The following is a 19071-nucleotide window of genomic DNA, read 5'->3' as shown; positions in this document are numbered from 1 at the left end:
TAAAGAGCCAATGCCAAGTTCTCTGTGCCCCAATTTGTCACGCCTTATGTGAAATTAGCACATCTCTTCAGAAGTCATTTGAGCAGAATGAAGGGGAAATTCTTTGGGATTGGGGAAGATGAAAGTTTGGTGCTTGAGTATTTGTTTCAGGGAGCCAGTTGATCAAGAGAAGAAGGTTCTGAGGGGCACAGCATTCTGACTATGTCACAGTTCACTCCAGTCCCACAAGGCTCTGCTTGCCCACCCCACTGTGCACACACCTTAGTCCTAATAGTTTTGTGTTGGTTATCTTAGTTTGTCAAGGTACTCGACTGTGTTAACAACAAATTATGACAATTTTATCTCTGGTTTTCTGATTTAATACCTCATTTTTTTTGAAGGCCTCGACCATAACTTCCAGGACATTGTTAAATAAAAGTTATCATAGAAGGCAACCTTATGTGGCTCCTGATTATACTGGAAATGTTTTGTTGTCTGTTGTTGATTTGGCATATTTTTAATCATGTTAAGAAAGTATCCATCGATTCCTACTTAGTTTTTGTTAGGACTGAACATTTAATTTTATCAAATGCTTTTTAGACATGAGTGAATGTCTAAATCACCACATTGGGTGTTTTTTGTTTGAATTTGTTTACTTCTTTGGCCTTCTCATGTGCTATGTTAATACATTTCCCGATACTGAAAAACATTCCTGCATTTCTGTAATAAAATCTGTTCAGTCATTGGTACTATTTAATTCTGTACCTAAGTTCAAAAGTGAAGTGACATTGGACGGTAGCTTCTCTCTCTACCTAGTTTTTTAAAAACAGGTAATGCATACATATGGTCCAAAAATAAAAACCACGTAATATACCCTGAGAATTTTCACTCTGCCCCTGCTGCCAGTCACCACATTCTTTCATAGAGCATCATTTTGGCCAGCGTGTGTGGATCCTCTCAGTGTCCTTTACACAGATACTAGCCAATGCAAACACATATTCTTATTTCCCCCTTCATTACTCAAGAGATAGCATATTATATATACTACAATGCATCTTTCTCTTTTTTTTCTTTTTACCTGAACAAATATGTCCTGGAGGTCCACCGTATCATGACATGGAGACCTTCCTCATTCCTTTTAAACAACTGCATGTTCTTCCTCTGTATGTAATAGTTCATTTAACACAGTCTCTCATGACGGACATTTGGTTATTTTCAATAGTTTGGTTTTCAAACAGTGCTGCAATGTACAACCTTGCACTTATGGCATTTTGTGCATAAGTAGGATAAATATCAGAAGTGGAATTGCTGGGTCCAAGGTACATGTGTCTGTTATTTTGAAAGATCTTGTCCTCTGTAGGATTTTTACCATATTGCACACCCACCAGCAATAAGTGAAATGTCCTATATCCTCACTGCCTCACCAATAAGCATTGTTCAACTGTTCAATTTTGCTATTCTTATAGCAAAAAAACAACATCTCTGTGTTTTAATTACCCTTCATATTATGAGTGGGGTTGAGCATCTTTGCATATATTTAAGAACTATTTAGTTTGGTTTTTTTAATCCTTTGCAGTGAGCAGTCTGTTCATGTCTTTTATCCATTTCCCTATTGGCCTATTTTTCTTTTTCTTCTCAATTTCTAGGACCCCTTCATGATATGAGCTGAAAATACATTTTCCCAGTTTGTCATTTGTCTTTGACATGCATATGTTCCCTATTTGTAGCTGAATTTATCAGTCTCTTCTATTGTGGCTTCTGAAATTTTAAGTCACAGTTAGAAAGAGCTTTTCCACACAAAAACTTGAAATAATTGCTCTTATTTTCTTCTAGTCTTTTCAATGCATTATTGTTTACATTTAAATACTTGATCCATTTGGAGTTTTTCCTAGTATAGGATGTGTCTTACTTATTATTTTATTGAAGCCTTATAATATTTTTAATATCTGGTAGGGCTAGTCTCTTCCATCACTTTCTTTTTTCCTGGTGACAATTATCACCATTTTCCTGGTGATAACTGTTTTGTATATGATTTTGAAATCAACCTAATTCTAGCAAATAAATCCACAAATAAACTGTGCTCTTAATTTTTACCCAAATCATATTAAATTGGTAATTTAACTTTAGCATTGGCATGGTCATCATATTGAGTACTCTATCCACAGAGTAGCTCCCATCTGTTCGAGGTTTGCCTTTATGGCCTGCAGTAGGGGGTTCAGACTTTCCTCATGTAGTTTGCCAGCATTTCTTCTTAAATATACTTCAAGATTTTGTTTATTTCTTTAGTTTACTATAATGCGTGTTTCATCAGACCTTCTGACTGGTGGTTTATTGTATATTATGAAGGCTATATTAACTTTATACTCTACTAAGCAAATTCTCTTCTTGACAATAGTGATTTTTCAGTTGTTTGTTTTGCAGGCACATAATCATTTAATTTTTAAATTATTTTACCTCATATTTTTCTGTTTTCATGCAAATAATTTTTCTCCCTTCCCTAACTGCTTTTATTAGTATCTCCAGTGTAATATTAATAGTAGAACAGGGATAGTGGGCATGCTGCTTTGTTCCTGACTTTAACAGAAATGCACCCACTGGCCCTGGCTGGTGTGGCTCAGTGGATTGAGAGCCGGCCTGCAAACCAAATGGTTGATGGTTCGATTCCCTGTCCGGGCACATGCCAGGGTTGTGGGCCAGATCTCCAGTAGGGGGCGTGTGAGAAGCAACCATACATTGATGTTTCTCTCCCTCTCTCGCTCCCTCCCTCTCTCTCTCCTTCCCTCTCTCTCTAAAAATAAATTTTAAAAATGTTTTTTAAAAAAGAAATTACTTCATTAAAAAAAGAGAAATGATCCCACTGTTTCCCTTATGATGTGGAAGTTTCCTCAATAAACATGTTTAGTACACAAATTTTCCTATTTTATTGAGGTTTTTTTAAAAATCAAAAATTGTTTGAATGTTGTCAAATGCCTTTTCAGCATTTGTGAAGATAATCATATTACTTTTCTCCTCATTTTTACTAGCATAATTATTTACATTAATATATTTCCTATTATTAAGCCACCTTTACTTTTTAAAAAATAAACTGCACTTGATTATATTTTTTATTCTGCTGTAGGATACTGTGTGCTGATTTTTTACTTAAAAATGTTGATCAATGTAGATAAATGAAATTAGTCTCTAGGATTTTTGTTCAATATTTTCAGATTTTGGAATTAATGTTGCACTGACTTTAAAGAAATAATTTTGAAGTTTCTCTTCTTTTTGTATGCTCTGAAACAATTTAAAAAGCATTACAATTTTTCAGTCTTTAAGGATTTGGTAGCTTTGCATCTGAGACATCTGGGCCTGATGCTCTGGTTAAAAAAGGGCATCCTTTAATATCTTTGCTCAATTTTTTTTCTATGAAAATTAGACTGTGTGAACATTGTATCTCTTCAAGGGTCAGCTTTAGTAAGTAAATTACTTTTTCATTAAAAAGAAAATATTTATCTCACCCAGATTTTGAAATATATTGGCATGAAGTTATACAAAATAATTTTAGAACTATTTTAATCCCCTCTGCTTTTATCTTTCCCCCTTGCCATTTTAAAATTTAACTTGTGCTTTCTTTTTTCTTGATTAGTTAGGTTAGTTGTCCCTTAACAATTATATTGATTATTCTCCAATGAGCCAGTCTTTTAATGTATCTTTTAATTCTGCTTTCATTCCATTTTCCATTCCACCAATTTAAGCTTTTGTCTTTAATTTTTTCCTTTCCTGCAGTTTGTATTGCTGCTCATTTTCTTTTTGCACAATATTGTATTTGGGTTCTTAATTTTTTAATAATATAACCATTTATAATTGTGAATTTTCCCTGAGTGTTCATTTATTCCTATGTCCCATGGGGTTTGATATGCAATGTGTTCATTACTGTTTCCTAGGAATTTTGCAATTGCGTATCATATTTTTTATTTATAAGAGGAGTATGATATTAGTCTTTTCCCTTAGTTAAGAATTTTATGCTTTGTTATCCTACTATTCATCTTTAATTTTATTTCATTGTAAATAAAATTCGTTGTATATACTGGCATTAGTTTTTAGGACATTTTTGAGGATTTTTTTGTGGCTGGAGGATAAAATTTTGTGCATTTTCTTAAAAAATACATATTCAGTATTTTTAGGGTATGAAGCTCAGTGGAAATCTATAAAAAGTAGCTTATTTGTTAGGTCTTCTTATCCTTATTTTTTGGTCTCCTCTGTCTTGGACTGAGAAAGGTGAATTAAAGTCTCATAATTATTGAGTTTCCATTTCATCTATAATTCCAGCTTTGCCAATGTTTCTGTTATGTTATTTATATCATAGATATCCATCTTTTCTTATCCTTAATTTTAATGTTTCTGTTTTCTCTTCACATTTAGAGCAGGACAAATTTTGCTTATTACCTTTTCACAGAAATACCCCTTGAATTTACACAACAATCTCATATTTTCTTCTATTTCTTAATTTTTTAATGTTTGTATATTAGTCTTATATTGCTGCCATAACAAATCACCTCCTACCTAGTGGTTTATAACAAAACATATATATTATGTCGATTTTTGTAGGTCAGAAATCCAGGAGGGCTGGACTGGATCCTCTGCTGAGGATTTCACAGGCTGAAACTGCTGTGTTCCTTTGTGGGGGGTGGGGGGCAGGGATGAATCCTTGTCTAGGCTCATTCATAAGTTTTTGGCCAAATTCAGTCTCCTGCACTTGTGGGACTGTGGGACTGGCATCCTTGCTGGCTGTCAGCTGGGGACTGACCTTCCTCCAGCTCCCTGCCTTCCTTCTTGCATTTTCAATGGGACCTCTCTCCAGAAACAACAAATCAAGTTCATCTCACACCTCAAATCTCTCTGACACCAGCTACAGCACGTTCTCTGCTTTAAGGGGCTCCTGTGATTACATTGGGCCACTTAAATAAAATAGTATAATCTCCCCATTTTAACGTCTGTAACCTTAATTACAGCTGCACATCCCCATGGCCATCTGACAACACATTCGCAGGTGCCACAGAGGAGGGCGTGGGTGTCGGTGAGCCGGTCTGCCTGCCTCGATTCACCTGTTTCTTTACCCTACTTTCCTTTGGTTAGGTGTGTTATCCTCTTTTTAATTTTATGAAATAAATAGTTAGCTTATAGAGCTCCATTCTGCCTTGTATAATCATGGAAACATTTAATGCCACCATTCTGCCTCTATAGACGTGTCGTGTCCTTTTGATATGTAATGTTCTCATTATTCTTTCCTAAGTAAATTATAATTGCAGATTTGATTTATTCTTTGACACTTGTGTTAGTCCTGTGAGAAGCAAATGCCGTTAAAAAATTAGATGTGCAAGAGATTTACTGAGAAAAAAGACACTGAAGAAAAACGGGGAGGGAGCTGGAGGAGACGGAGAAGCCGTCAGACTGCAATACAGGGCTGATTTCTGGGGAAAGGGTGGGGAGGAAGGTCTGAGACCGCCACTCCATGCTAACAAAGTCTCCCCAAGGTCCTTGAGCCACAGTCACTAGTCAGAGGGGTACTACTCAGGCCCTGGCTGGGAGCAGCCACGGGGACGTGTGGCTTTGACACAAGTGATGGGTTTCAGGCTCAGGCAGCCGAGGCCCTCGGCCAATTACACTTCTTGTAGCAGGAGATCTGAGAGGCACGTTTTCATGTGAAACACAGGAATTAAATGATAGAATTACTCAAACGATTATATTTTTACTTTGTACTTTTCTTATTAATTTCTAGTTTTAGTGCAGTACAGTTATGGTCTGCGCCTTTTCTGCTTTTGGAATAGTTTGAGAGTTTCTTCGGTCGTGTGCAGTTACTGCAAATGCTCAGTGGGCACTGGGAATCAATGTTTGCTGTGTGCAAGTTAGATTGGTATACAGATCTCTTAAACACACTTTGTATTTTCATATCATTCTATATCCTTATTTACTTTTTACTTATTTGACCAGTAAAGAATCAAGAAAAGCCATTTAAAAACACTAATATGTCATTTCTGTGAGTTCATCCTTGTAATTCTTTAGCTGTTTCTTTTTAGTTCTATGTAGAAGGTAAATACAGGTTCACAACTCTATTTTTCACTGTGGACTGCACTTTTAATCTATAGAAATGACCATCTGTGTTGGTTTAACATATTTGGCCTTGAAAAATATTTTATCTAACAATGTTGCTTGGCCTGCTTTCTTTTTCTTTTCTTTTACCAGGCATGTATTTGCTCATTATTTTACTGTTAAAACAATCCTGTCTTTAAGTGTGCCTCCTATCAATAGCCTGTTTTAAATGTATCTCCTATCAATAGTCATTCACGTGTTATTGGTTGCTCGCCCAGTATTTATCTATTCAAACCCTTCCATTATTCTTTCCCCTCCTTCTTTGCTAAGAGGACTCTGACTTTAGTAAGTGCCTACTCTCTCCCACATGACCATCTGTCTAGGAGCTGAAGTCTGTTCGGCCAAAGTCAGTCCAAGTAGTTTCATTGCCCTCAACAGTGATTTGCGTAGGCAACTCTGCCTCTGTTTTTCCAGTCCAGTCCTTTTACCTAAAGGACTGTCCTCAGTGTCGCTGGCATTGTAGATGGCACTCCTAGCCAAACGCCCAGGACTGGAAGCCGGTTCTTCCTGTCTTTATATCCCTACGTCATTTCACTGGGGATTCACTTGTGCTCACGTGAGAATCCTACCTGGAAATTCCTGTGGCCTCATCTTAGGCTGTTCACGTGTGTTGTTCTTGGACCCCAACTATCCGTTTAAACACTGATTCAATGAGTATTTGGTGAATATTTACCACTGGCCATCTAAGGTGCACTGAGATTGTAGTGGTGATAGAGAATATGGTGGTTTACACTGTAACTGGGAAAACAGAAAGGAAGGAAATAATCAAATTAACAAATGGATAAACAAACTAATGTCAATAGTGTGTTTTTGTGGTATCATTAGGTAGCCTATTATCAAAAGAATATTACAGACAGTAGAATCAAATACTCCTCTATCATTCTTTCCATGAAGACAGTTCTATAACTATTGAATCACTCCTTTGGAAAAAAAAGTCATTTTCAAATGAAAATGTGTTTTTCCCAGCTCCTTTAGGAATAAAGTATAACTGACGTGATGGCTAGTGCCTCTGTTCACACACACACACAGTCCCTTTTTCTACTTTCATTAGGTAATGCAGCTCTTAGGAAAGATAGAGGCTTCCAGTTCTGAACAAATCTCAAATTTAAAGATGGTCCAGGGGGATTATCACCATGAAATGAACCTTTTGGAGTTCAAGTAAGTGAATGGAAGATTTTCAATTCTGTTAATTGCATTCCTAAGGGTTTAGCCTAATGAAATCATTGGCATTAAATAAAAACCTATCCCAGGAATATAAACCTGGTCAAGAAAGACAGCAACAAAAGTGGTGTAGAGAATATTCTACACTAAAGTAGCTTATGGAATATTCATAATAAAAGAAAAAACATGAATATTAATGTTGTCATTCTCTTTGCATTGTATCTCAACTGAATTGATGTACTCACTCAGACCTTGCCTATAGAGGAATTTTTCATTTATCATTGGTTGTGTATTAAGATGCCCCAATAAAAAGCATTAACAAATTAATGTATTAATGAGTATACACCAATTGCACAAGATTATCAAGTAATTTTTAAAACAACTGTGATTAAGAAAACTTTTTAAAGAGCTTTTTTAAGATTTTTTTCCTAAGATCCTCTAGTTGGCCCTTTACATTATCCCTTCTGAAGACTGGCCTCTACCCCATCCTCACTGAGTTGTTCCCCTATGCAATGAAGCAAGCAGTAAAGGGTACAAGACTCCACAAATACTCAAATCACTGGCCTCTTCCTCCAATCCTCCTTGTTTGCTTAAATGGCCAGCATCCCCTGGGATTCCAGTGCAGGCAAAAGAAGATTCTAGTCACTTGAATGATGCTACCTTATGACCCCTTCTACCCTTGTTCTTTATGCTCTCTGTCCCACATGACTTGGATGTAATGCCTTGGTCAAATCTAGTATTCTATTAATACTCTGCTTTCTCCATTTTCTCCCATCTTTACCATATTTCAAGAAGTCTAAGTGCCATTGACTGTAAGATGTACCATATGTTTTTGTACCTCTATGACATGAAGCTGACTATTAAAGCATAGCACACCATTTGAGTACGCCTCTCAATTTCAGAGATGTTAAATTGGGAAATGTGTCCTAGGAGTTGGTGGAAAACAGTACTTATAACTGAAGCTCAGAGAAGTAGATGTCTTGAGTAAAGAGAAAGTACCCACTTTATTCATATGCTTCAGAAGCATATTAGATTCCTAAAATCTAGCACAATGAGAATGCTCAATAAGTATCTGTGTGGCACTTCATCTAATCCCTTTAGCTTTGAATTAAAATAAAGAGAAATATCCCAAGAAGAAGTAGAAAAGTAAGCTGTTTCTAGAAGTACAGTGTAAGAAGCGATTTTATTGGGGGAGAAATGGACTTATAATCTGAAATGGAAGCCTGGCAAAGGACGAAGTGTATCAACACACAGGGAAGAGGGAGAGAGGAGATGCTCCAGAGCCAGGGCTGACTGCTTTATCGATGATGCTGTGCGCTGTTTCTAACTTCAGCCCACGGGAAACTGGCTTATAGATAATTTTAGTAGTTCAATCTGAATGTCGACACTTTTGTAATAGTATAAACTTGAATCTTTTTCTCACCGAAAATAATGAAGTTTTAACACTTCATTAGTCTTATAGTAGGCTACAGTGACTTTATAAATCAGATTTTTCCCCAGGCAAATATTTATGAGCTCTAATGAATCACTGAATTACACAACTGACTCTTTTTTATTTAAATGTTCTCCATCATTTTAAAATCAAAAAGTAATATGTATTCACTGCAACAAACAAAATAAAACGAAGGTGAAAAAAGAGGTCACCACGTCGGCATCCTAACGTCACCGATGCTAATACCGGGCAGGTACCCTTCCTCACCTTCCTCCCTGTGAGTGTAAATATGTAACAGAAAGATGACGTTTTGCGTGCATGCATATATATTGACATACACACACATATTTGTATAATGTGTATATTACATATAGATCTATAAATCACTCAAATGTATATAGGTTTTTTAAGAAAAAATAAATTCTATACACATTACTCAGTAATTTTTCTCTTTCCAGTACATCTTTGATATCTCTCTAGATCAATGATTTTTCATAGTTGCATAATATTTTAACTTACAGATATGCCACAATTAATTCAATCATTTATCTTATTGATAGGTTCTTTTTAGTTTATGGCTGCCATACACAAACAAAATATCATCATGTGTATATCCTTAGATAACCTTAGATGTAGGTGCTTTTATTTCTACAGGCAGGATTCCTAGGTCAAAAGGGTTACATATGTATTTTTATAAATTTCTTTCTAAAAATGTAGCAATTTACACTTCCACCAGTAGTGTGTGAGAAATCTTTCTCAACATTCTTACCAACTCTGGAATTTATCTCTTTTTAATATTTGCCAATTAAAGCATGAAAAAATAGCATCTCCTTCTCTCGTTTGTATTCCTTTTATCATTTGAATTTTCTGTGAATTGCCCATTATTACCATTGATCAAATTTTGTCATGACTTTCACCAGCTTTAATCAATCAATAGGATTCCTTTACACCGTGGATATTAGCCTTTAGCTGAGATACGTTCTGCAAACCTCTTCTCCTCAGAGGAAGTAGGGCAGGTAGGGCTTTCCTCGACCCATCCTCCCCCACCAGAGCACTTGTCAAATCAAAGTAGATGGATTTAGGATTTGTTTTTCTTTCTTCATAAGAAACAAGTGTCTCTGATCAAAGGGATTAAAAGTGTTTTAATAACATTAAAGGGTAAGTGTAATTGAGCAATTTTCCCATTTAGAAACTTTAACAAATTCAAGTTTAATGGTCAACTAAATATATTTTATATGGAACTTCAATGTCACAGTATTTTCTGAAGGTTTGCTAGTGATTCCTGGGGCTTTGGCACAGATCACGAGACCTGACAGAAGGGGCTCTGTCATGCGAACCCCTGCACTGGCCTCCTTTTCCAGGAGGGTTTTAGTGGTCAGCTAGTAATGACCTCAGCCCACAACTCAGTGCTTATAGAGCAAATTTGGGCCATGACGAAACACAGGTGTCCTTGAGAATGGGTTTGGCAGAGGCGGCACCTACCAGTCACTCCCCAAGGTGGCTCTTACTACTGATGCTGTCTAGTTGATAGTGATTTGTAAGAAACAGTATTTGACCAACGAAGCAAATGCATAGACTTGAATTTCACTGCACAACTTTGAAAGTGCTAACAGTGGAAAGTTACAAACTATCCAGGCACAAACATGTCTCATTCAACTTTGTATCCTCAGCACCCCTTATTTAGACACAAATAGGAGTCAAGGAAAGAAGGAAGGGAGGGAGGGAGGAAGGAAGGAAAGAAGGGAGGGTTTTGAGCACCTCTAATATGTAGGTTGTGGGTTTAGACTATCCAAAGACATAATCATAGCCACATACAGTTGGGGAGAAAATGCACAAATAAGGGACAAGCTAAACACAGGGAAAGTAAAAGTGTAGACAATGTTACATGAGGTATAACATTAGGCAGAAATGAAATAGGGATTATAATTTATAAATGCCTACCAATCACTAACTGTTCCAAATATGCACGTACACCCAACTATGTAGAGTGAGTCTTATTCATTTTACGGATGAGGAAACTTGTAATTATGGGGATTGAGTAATTCGCACAGTCACACAGCTGGAAAGTGACTCCAAATCTCAGGCTATGTTGTTAATCTATGATGCTTCCATCTCACGATCCCCCTTACTAGTAAACTAATTGTGCACAAAAATTTAGAGAACTGAGAGGTCACATCTGCTCGAAACCAGGATTTTGTGAGGCTGTAAAGATGCTGGCATTTAAGCTCAAGTACAATTTGCAGTGACCAGGAAGCGGGTCTTGTTCTCAGAGTAGAGTTGGAATTACTTTTTAATTAGTGTCACTAATCAGAAATCACAGAATATCAATAAGAAATTACTTTACAGTATATATATAAGTATAAACTTAGAAAAAAATATTGCGGGAAATTAATTTTTTGCTTCTGATATGAAAATTAAAAATTTAGATTTAATCTCCACTTATTTAAATATTATTACAAAAAATGAAATATCTTCATTTTAATGTCATCAAAGGGCATTAAATCTTTTTATATTCACATTGGTTAAAGCTACTATCTAAATTCTTGAAAGCCTGTTAATAGTTACAGCTTCTAAAACTTCAAAGTTTTCATATCCCCTTGAAAAGTTCACTGAGCAGATTGTTGAATCCAAGACTCTAGGTTGAAAGCTGGCCCACGATGAAGCTCCATCCTCGTCTGTGTGTGTCAGCCATAACCGGGTGGTCTCTGGGGTGTTCCTTCCAACCGTACACTCTGCCCTCACCACTCACTCTCAGCACAGCTCTCTGCCCTGAGCCCCGCTGTGTCTACACATCCCGGTCACACTTTCTTTTACTCTTTTGTAACTTCCCCCTTATAATTGCCCTTGGAATATATTTTAACCTGACTCTACCAGTATGAAAATTCAAAGAAAAAACCTCACCCAACATTATCCTAGTGAGATTTCTGACCATAATTTTAAAATATTACTTTTGTGTTTTGAAAAAAGGAAAGAAATATCTATCTAACTATCCATCCATCCACCCATCCACCCATCAATCTACCTACCTCTCTACATCTGTCTACGTCTGATAGAAATACCCCCTTAACCATTGCAACAGAGGATTTGGGAACTAAATTGTGACTACCATTCAAGATAATTCATTTTGTTGAGATTTGAACTATAAGTTCTACAGTTAATAGAACAGTAATTTTTACATGGTAAATCAGGTCCATTATGTTAGGAAAAAAGTCTAGGAAAGAAAAAGAATTTGCATAAACTTTTACTCTATCCTTGTTAACTTTCAAGGAGAATGCTATTTAAACAATGTTTTCCTGTTTTAATAAACTACCAACAGACAGAGTCTGCCCTCTGGTAGTTACCAGAAAGTGAGTCACCAGTTGCAGGCAAAACCTTGTAATGAAAGGATCATAAGTACTAATTCATTCTTTATGACTTTATTTTAATTTCAGAATTTCAATTACTGATGTGACCTTGCAGGGATATTGCTTGGGCACATTGGACTTTAGAGGGATTTTAATGTTGCATCAGTGATAAGAGTAAGTGCTCTCATTTATTTACACAGTAAAGGTGAGCAGTGAAGCCTGGCTCCTCAATGGTAAAGCTACCTCTTTGTTACCTGAGGATTCACTGCCCCTCTTAACCACCTCTGTTAATTAAAATTTCCACCAGAAACAGGAAAGGAAGAGGAAAGTCAAAGTTTGGGTATCTTAATAGCTTGGTGAGTCTGTGATTTATAGGTGAACAGCTCAAATAAAAAATATCAAATGAGAAAAAATGGCTCATTTATACATTTATTTAGTGACTCTTTTTTTAGTACTTTCTGTATTTTAGGCATTGTTCGCAAGAACACTGAAATCCTTGCCCGCATGGGACTCAGGTTCTAGTGAAGGAGAAAGCACACGAATGAGTGTGATGAGCATTTTGGAGGAAAACAGAGTAAGGGCATAGAGAGCATTGGGTGGGAAAAGGGTCATTGTTTTTTTTGTTGTTTTGTGTTATTTTAGTGTGGTCGCAAAAAGTTTCTGTGGTAAGGTGGAGCTTGGGCATAAATCGGAACGAAGTTAAGGCAGGAGCCATTGTGCGTTCTAAGGAGAAGAGCTCCAGGCAGAGGAAAGACGTGGCTAAAATTATATCCGCCTTTCAGCTGGGGGCTTACCTGTCTGAAATCCAACAGCTGTTAGCCAGGAGCACGGGTGTGTGGAAATCATTAGACTAAGAACAGGAATAACCAGCTTCTCCTTCAGTGTGGAGGTACTTGCCTGAATCATGGTATGCTTTCTAAGTGTGAAATATCCCTTTCTGTATCAAAAAATATAATTCAAGGAGACAAAGATCAGAACGTAGCTACAATACTACAATTATATATAACTTATGGAAAGTTAATGTTTTCCATTCCTTGATTTCAGCATCTAAATCCTGGTTTCTCAACCTCGGCACTGTGGTATTTTTGCTGGATTACTTTTGTTGTGGATTGTCCTGTTCACTGTAGGATGTTCAGCAGCATCCTGGCACGTAGCGTTCCTTAGCTGTGACAACCAAAAGTGTCTCCATACCATTGCTAGATGCCCCACGGTCTAACTAAAAATGGTTACGGCCTCACACAACTTGTCTATTCTGAGTATTCGTCTAAACACTTTTTCAGGAGAGCCAGAGAGGAATATTTTATGTCCAGCATGTATTAAGCAATCTCCAACAATAAATATCACAAACTAAATTATCTGCATGTAATTTTTAGTAAAAACAGTCAAGTGACTATTATTTCAAGCCACAAGTAATCGGATATTTCCAATATCAATATGCATTGCTCCTGCCAATCAAATATTTTGCCCACTCTCAAAGGGAACTTGAAACTGACATCTCATCATGGGCAAGTGACATGCAGCAGACACATACAGAAACCACTTGCCAGGCCCCACCTCTCATCCCGCCTCTTCTCAGTTTCCTATCTCTTAGTCACTCCAGATGTGGACCCCTCCTTCTGCCCAAACCTTCAGCCACTCTACAGTGACTTTCCAAATTGATAATTGATTCCAACCTTTTTAATAACATCCACTTCCCTATTTAAAAACCCTTCGATCTCTATTATTTACTACTCGTATGGTACGTCATCTTGATGCCAGCAGTTCCTTCCTGCCCTTTGCCTATTATTTTCTGGTTTTACCCACATGAGTAATTCAGCACCACTTTAAGTCCTCCCCCCACCCCATCCTCCAAGAGTCCACTCACAGAGACCCATTGGTGGCGATGGGGACTTGAATGAAGATTTCACCTGAGACAGAAAAGACAACCAAGGAATGCTCTGCTTCCCTGAAGTCTTTTGGGGGCTCTCTTCCTTCTCCCTTCCCCCTTCCTACCTCTGAGTTTTCTCTCCTGAACTAAACAACGCAGGTCTGTCTGGCCCGGCTCCTCTCCCGGCTTTGCAGTGGCCCTTGCAGATCAGGGGCTCCCTTAGCCAGTCTGCCCATGGCTAAGACTATTGCTCACATTTTCTAATACGCTCTAGATAAAAAATCACATTTCATGACATGTGAATAGAGTGTGAAATTGAAATTTCAGCATATATGAAGTTAGTTTAGACCACAACTGCGCTCTTCTGTTCATTTTCTGTCTATAAATAGAAGCCATGCTAATCTGTGTCAGCCGTGGCCGCTTTCCAGCTGCAGCGGCAGCACTGAGTGGCTGCGGAGCTGAGTGGTTGCCGAAGAGACCGACCTGCAAAGCTGAAAATATTTACTGTGACCCTTTCCAGAAGATCCCCAACCCCTATATAAAGTAATACTCCCCAGCCCGGGTGACTTAGCAAAGTATTTCTTCTGAACACACGCACGTGCCCAGGGCCCTGAGAGGAAATCTGCATGGGTGACAGGTGTTTCTGTCCCCGGTCGCTGCGAGCCTGTGTATTTTAGGGTGTATGGAAGGGTGTTGGCAGTAGCTGTGCCGAACACAAGCTCAGGGCAAGGACCCAGAGCGTGCTCACCCTACCCCACATCACCCATAAGGACTTGCTAGACACACTGCGCCTCATCATCTGAAAAAAACTGCAGATTTTTTTCAATACAAAATTATGGTTTTATGTTCAAATTCATTTATTAAAATAGAACAAATTTTTCCCTTAGATTTAATTCACTCTCAAATAATCTGTATGAGGAAGTTGAGAAAATTAAAAAATGGATAGAAAACCAGTTCATCAAATACGAAAAAGACCAGCTGGGTCAAATGAACCAGTGTCTGAAGCGCCTACAGGAGAAGCAGGTAAGGAGTTCTGCTATTGGGAAGTAGGCTGCCGCGTGGCCCTCGTCAGGAGTCTGGCCATGAGTAAGGGTCTCGAAAGTCGCGGTTCAACATCCGCAGCACCTTCGCTGTGTCCAAAACTCACTTAGTGGCAGGCAGCGGGCGGTCACCAGAACAGGAATCTAGAGGCCTGCCTCTGGTCCTATTTGCTACTCTCCAACTCTGTGAACCCACACTGCTCAGAGTGTGTTCCACCTCTGGAGTAGTCAAGAGAGTTTTTTAAAATACAGATTCCTTGCCCCAGTCCGGAGCTGAGGCATCAGCCAGGCCTCCCCTGGGAACCCATGCTGTCAGGCAAGCTGACTGGGTGGTGCTTAGACACAGTGAAGCCTGAAAACCTCTGCCTCACACAAGCCGTTGTACCTCTCCCAGGAGCCATTAGCAGATCCAAGGTTTTCAAAACTGCTTTTCCAGATCAGACCTTGTAGAGGAACCCCCGGCCTTGGGGTGAGAGGCTGCAGTCTGCAGGAAACGCAGTGCAGGGTGCCCTTCTCCCATCCCGCCTGCACGGCAGCCCTGCTGCTGAGCCCGCAGGAGAGCAGCACTTGCCACGGGGGTCCTCAGTGGCTGCCAGCCTTGAAAGTGATTCAAATATGTTTCTGGAACGTTGTTCGAGGGGCTTTAGGCAGACCAGTAAGTAATGCTCCTGGCCCCCTACCCGAGTTTGTAAACAACTAACAGAAACGAGATGGAGAGAAACATTACAGCTTTGCCACTGGTAAGATCTCAGCCCAGTGGGCCTGCTGGTACCCTACCTGATTCAGGCAGACGCCTCCACCAGCTGTAGGCAGCACTACGTGACCACAGGGTCACCTGCAGGCCGAAGCCTCCCACCAGGAAGAGAGAGACTTGAATCCACCTTCCTGGGGCAGGCAGAGCTAAAGAAAGGAGAACCAAGGGGCCAAGCCCATCTAGCCTGTTCTTGCCCCCACATTCCCTGTAGGGGAGAGAGGAGGAGCGGAAAAGCTAGTTAGCCTCAGGCTGCTGAACGTTAGAATCACCAGGAGCACTTTTACACTAGATCCATCCCAAGCTCCATCATAGATCATTTAATTAAATTCTTTTGGGGGGTGGCGTATGGTCCAGGTGATTCTAATAGACGGCACAGTGGAGAATCACTGCTCTAGCTGAAGTTGGTCCACAAGGAGATACGAAGTTCAGGAAATAAGGACATCTAACACTTAGGAGCATGTCCAAGGAGCTCGGATCAGGCAGAATTTAAAATGCCTTGCTTTGTCAACACTAGGCTGAAATTCCAAATCCTCAAGGTGTTTCTGCAAGACCTCACCCGCTTCCTTTCTAGGAACTACAAATGAACCAGGCCAAACAAAGGGATGAATCTTATACTTGTGAACATAGTTTTGGATACAAGGGAACTTTGTTTGAATTTCCATGTTTAACATGAAAAAGTGGATTTGTTAGAAACATTCTCTAAACTGAAATACAAATCCACATAGATTTTCTTATCTTCAGAGTTTCATCATATGATCTCTTTTATAGGAAAAGTCTGAAAATAAAATGGAAGAAAAATTACTGCAGCTTTCCAGCAAATTGGGGAATTTCATTAACACAAACAAACAGGAAGCAGAACTAAGCAAAGTGAAGCATATAGAAAATAAACTGTCTAAAAAGATGAGCCAACTGGAAAAGCACATCTGGGATGAATTAGAGAAAATGCAGAATGAATATCAATCAGGTGAGCAGGTACCTTTAATTAAGTAAAGAACATCCGTCCTTTCGTGTCCAATCAATCCCTCTGCTTTCTACTCTGAGCTAATGGCCGGGAATCGATTTTGTCATTAGTGACCTTCTTTTGTATTTAACCTGACTTTCCTATCTCATAAAATGTCAGCATACCACTGGAAGGTAGGTAAATAAGTTTACTTTCTTCATTCACACTTAGCAGCGTCACAAGCTTTTCACTGATGGGAGATTTTTTTTAACTCTCTATGATCAGAGATTCATAGAATTGTTAGACATGCAAAGTCCTTGGAGATGAAGACTTGGCTTGTGGGTATATCATGAAACTAGGAGCATAAATCGTTGAACTTGCAGGTAATGAGCCCGGACAGATGTCAGACAGGAGACCAGAACTTTAGAAGAAAGAGAGATGAATTAACAGAGTCTGATGTAATGACGGTCTTTCTCCTTAAGGAGGCGAAGGCAGCAGTATTAAACTGAGCGAATGACTGATTTGAGAGGCTCATCTAATTTGTCGCGGTGAAGGAGGTGGCCTAGGCGCTGTGCTGCAGCCATCTGCCTCCAGTCACAATTTTAAGGGAATTCCCAGGAACCAGAAGTTTCCCATAGTAGAGAAAGCTCCAACTCATTTTCTGTCCCCTAGGTCTCAGAAAAATGCATGTAAATTCTACCTAATTTTGATCTTCTGTAGAGATGCCTTGAAGGTCTTAGAAAAACATTATGGTCTCATTCTTCCAGATGTTGCTGGCATATAAACAAAATTCTCTGACTGGAAATCTGCCCCTCACTACCTCTACTCGCCAAATGAAATAATGAATTGCCATGTCCCAAACCTAACTGACCCTTCTTTTAGGGCCCTGCTTTCTACTCACCTGCCTACCAGAGGTTTGGTTTCATCCGACCCAGTAATACAACCACAGCATGAAGAGGGATTTGCAAATCACATGTCTGTGTTTTATCATGTGGGAATTTAGCAAACAGGGACTCCACATTAATGGTTGCTCCTTTATGCCTTTAATAAAAATGTTGAGAAATGACTATGTGAGAGGCTCCAATGAACAAGCAATGGGCTGTACCCTAAGGAGCTTGAGGTCTGGGAGGCTGCGCCCTGAGTGACCAGACTTGCATGGAGATAGAAGGTGCTGGAGGCTCAGGTGGGGGGGGGGGGGAAGGGGAGCAGCCGGCCTTCACGCACGGCCCTCCAACCGGTTGTCAGGGAAGTTAAAATCTCATCTGGCACTGAAAAGGTCTTTACCTTCAATTTGGCAACAACAATAAAAAAGAGATCGTCCAAATCTCTCGTCAAAGTGTACAGAAAGAAGAAACTTTTAAATTCCTCTCTTGAAATATAGAATCATTCCATTATGCAATATATTTGGGTGGGGAGAGAAAAGAATTAAATTTTCACAATAAAGCCAGATAGAAGTCAAAACACTATTGTCAATGCATCTTTATGACATATAAGAAATGGTTATACATTTTTAGAGTGGTCTTTATAAAATTTAATGTGCTTTGAATTAAAATATGATCAGTTATGGCAGGACTGCTGATTAATAACTTCTGTAAAAAGAGTTCCAATGCATTCAATATACTCCTATCTTCTTCCAGGATTTAAATCAATTCATGACTCTCTCACCTCCCTCCAACAAATACACCAGACAAAGATGGATTTAGAGATATATAAAGTACAGAAAGACCTAAAGAAATTACAGCGTAAGATAGTGGAACTCCGGGAAGCATAAACTTTCCAGTCATCTTCTTTTCACCAGCCAGTGGAGTGCTTGGTTGGTAAAAGTTGGGAAGAAGAAAGGTGATATCTCTGAATGTTTATTGCTTCTACTGTCTCTGTATTTCTTACCACCTTTTTAAGGAAATGAATGTATCAAAAAATCTAATAAAATAAAGAAGCTTTATGAAGTTTTCATTAATTTATTAATGAAAAAATTAAATTTTTAACATACATGCCTTTTCATATTTTTATTTACCTACAAATAAAAGAAAGCAATCTATATAATGTAACTGAGTGAAATAGGCCAGTGTAATAAATTTTAAAAATGGCAGGAACTGTGGCAAATTGGCGACCCCTGACCCTATCTAAAAAGAATAGCCACTACGGAGTTCCAGTTTACTTAACATAGATATTATCTATCAATGTCAAAATTTTTATTTTTCAAAGAAACCAGAAATCTGGGTTTTATATTAAAACCTCTACATTTATAAGAATTAGCAATAGTTGGCCGTCCATATCCATGGGTTTTGCATCAGCAGATTCAACCCACTACGGATTGAAAACACCGCCACCCCCCCCCACCAAAAAAAGAAAGTTCCCAGAATGTTCCAAGAAAGGCCAAACTTGAATGTTCCATGCACCAAGCACTACGCCGAATCCCTGAGAA

General features: G+C 38.7%; 1 protein-coding gene across 3 annotated transcripts in view; it reads left to right on the top strand.

Moving 5' to 3' along the window:
* Positions 1-18586, top strand: part of FAM81B (family with sequence similarity 81 member B) — a 49840-nt gene extending 31254 nt beyond the window's left edge. For all 3 annotated transcript variants that reach the window (XM_045197866.2, XM_053911810.1, XM_045197867.2), the window contains 4 exons: positions 7160-7266; positions 14800-14935; positions 16475-16670; positions 18284-18586. In XM_045197866.2, the coding sequence (XP_045053801.2) occupies positions 7160-7266; positions 14800-14935; positions 16475-16670; positions 18284-18417 (573 nt within the window). In that variant the 3' untranslated portion in view covers positions 18418-18586. The remainder of the gene's footprint in view (positions 1-7159; positions 7267-14799; positions 14936-16474; positions 16671-18283) is intronic.
* The last annotated feature ends 485 nt before the right edge of the window (positions 18587-19071 follow it).

This window comes from Desmodus rotundus, chromosome 1, assembly GCF_022682495.2.
Source record: "Desmodus rotundus isolate HL8 chromosome 1, HLdesRot8A.1, whole genome shotgun sequence".
Taxonomy (NCBI): domain Eukaryota; kingdom Metazoa; phylum Chordata; class Mammalia; order Chiroptera; family Phyllostomidae; genus Desmodus; species Desmodus rotundus.
Note: the sequence above shows the minus strand (reverse complement) of the source record. Positions and strands in the feature narration are given on the sequence as shown.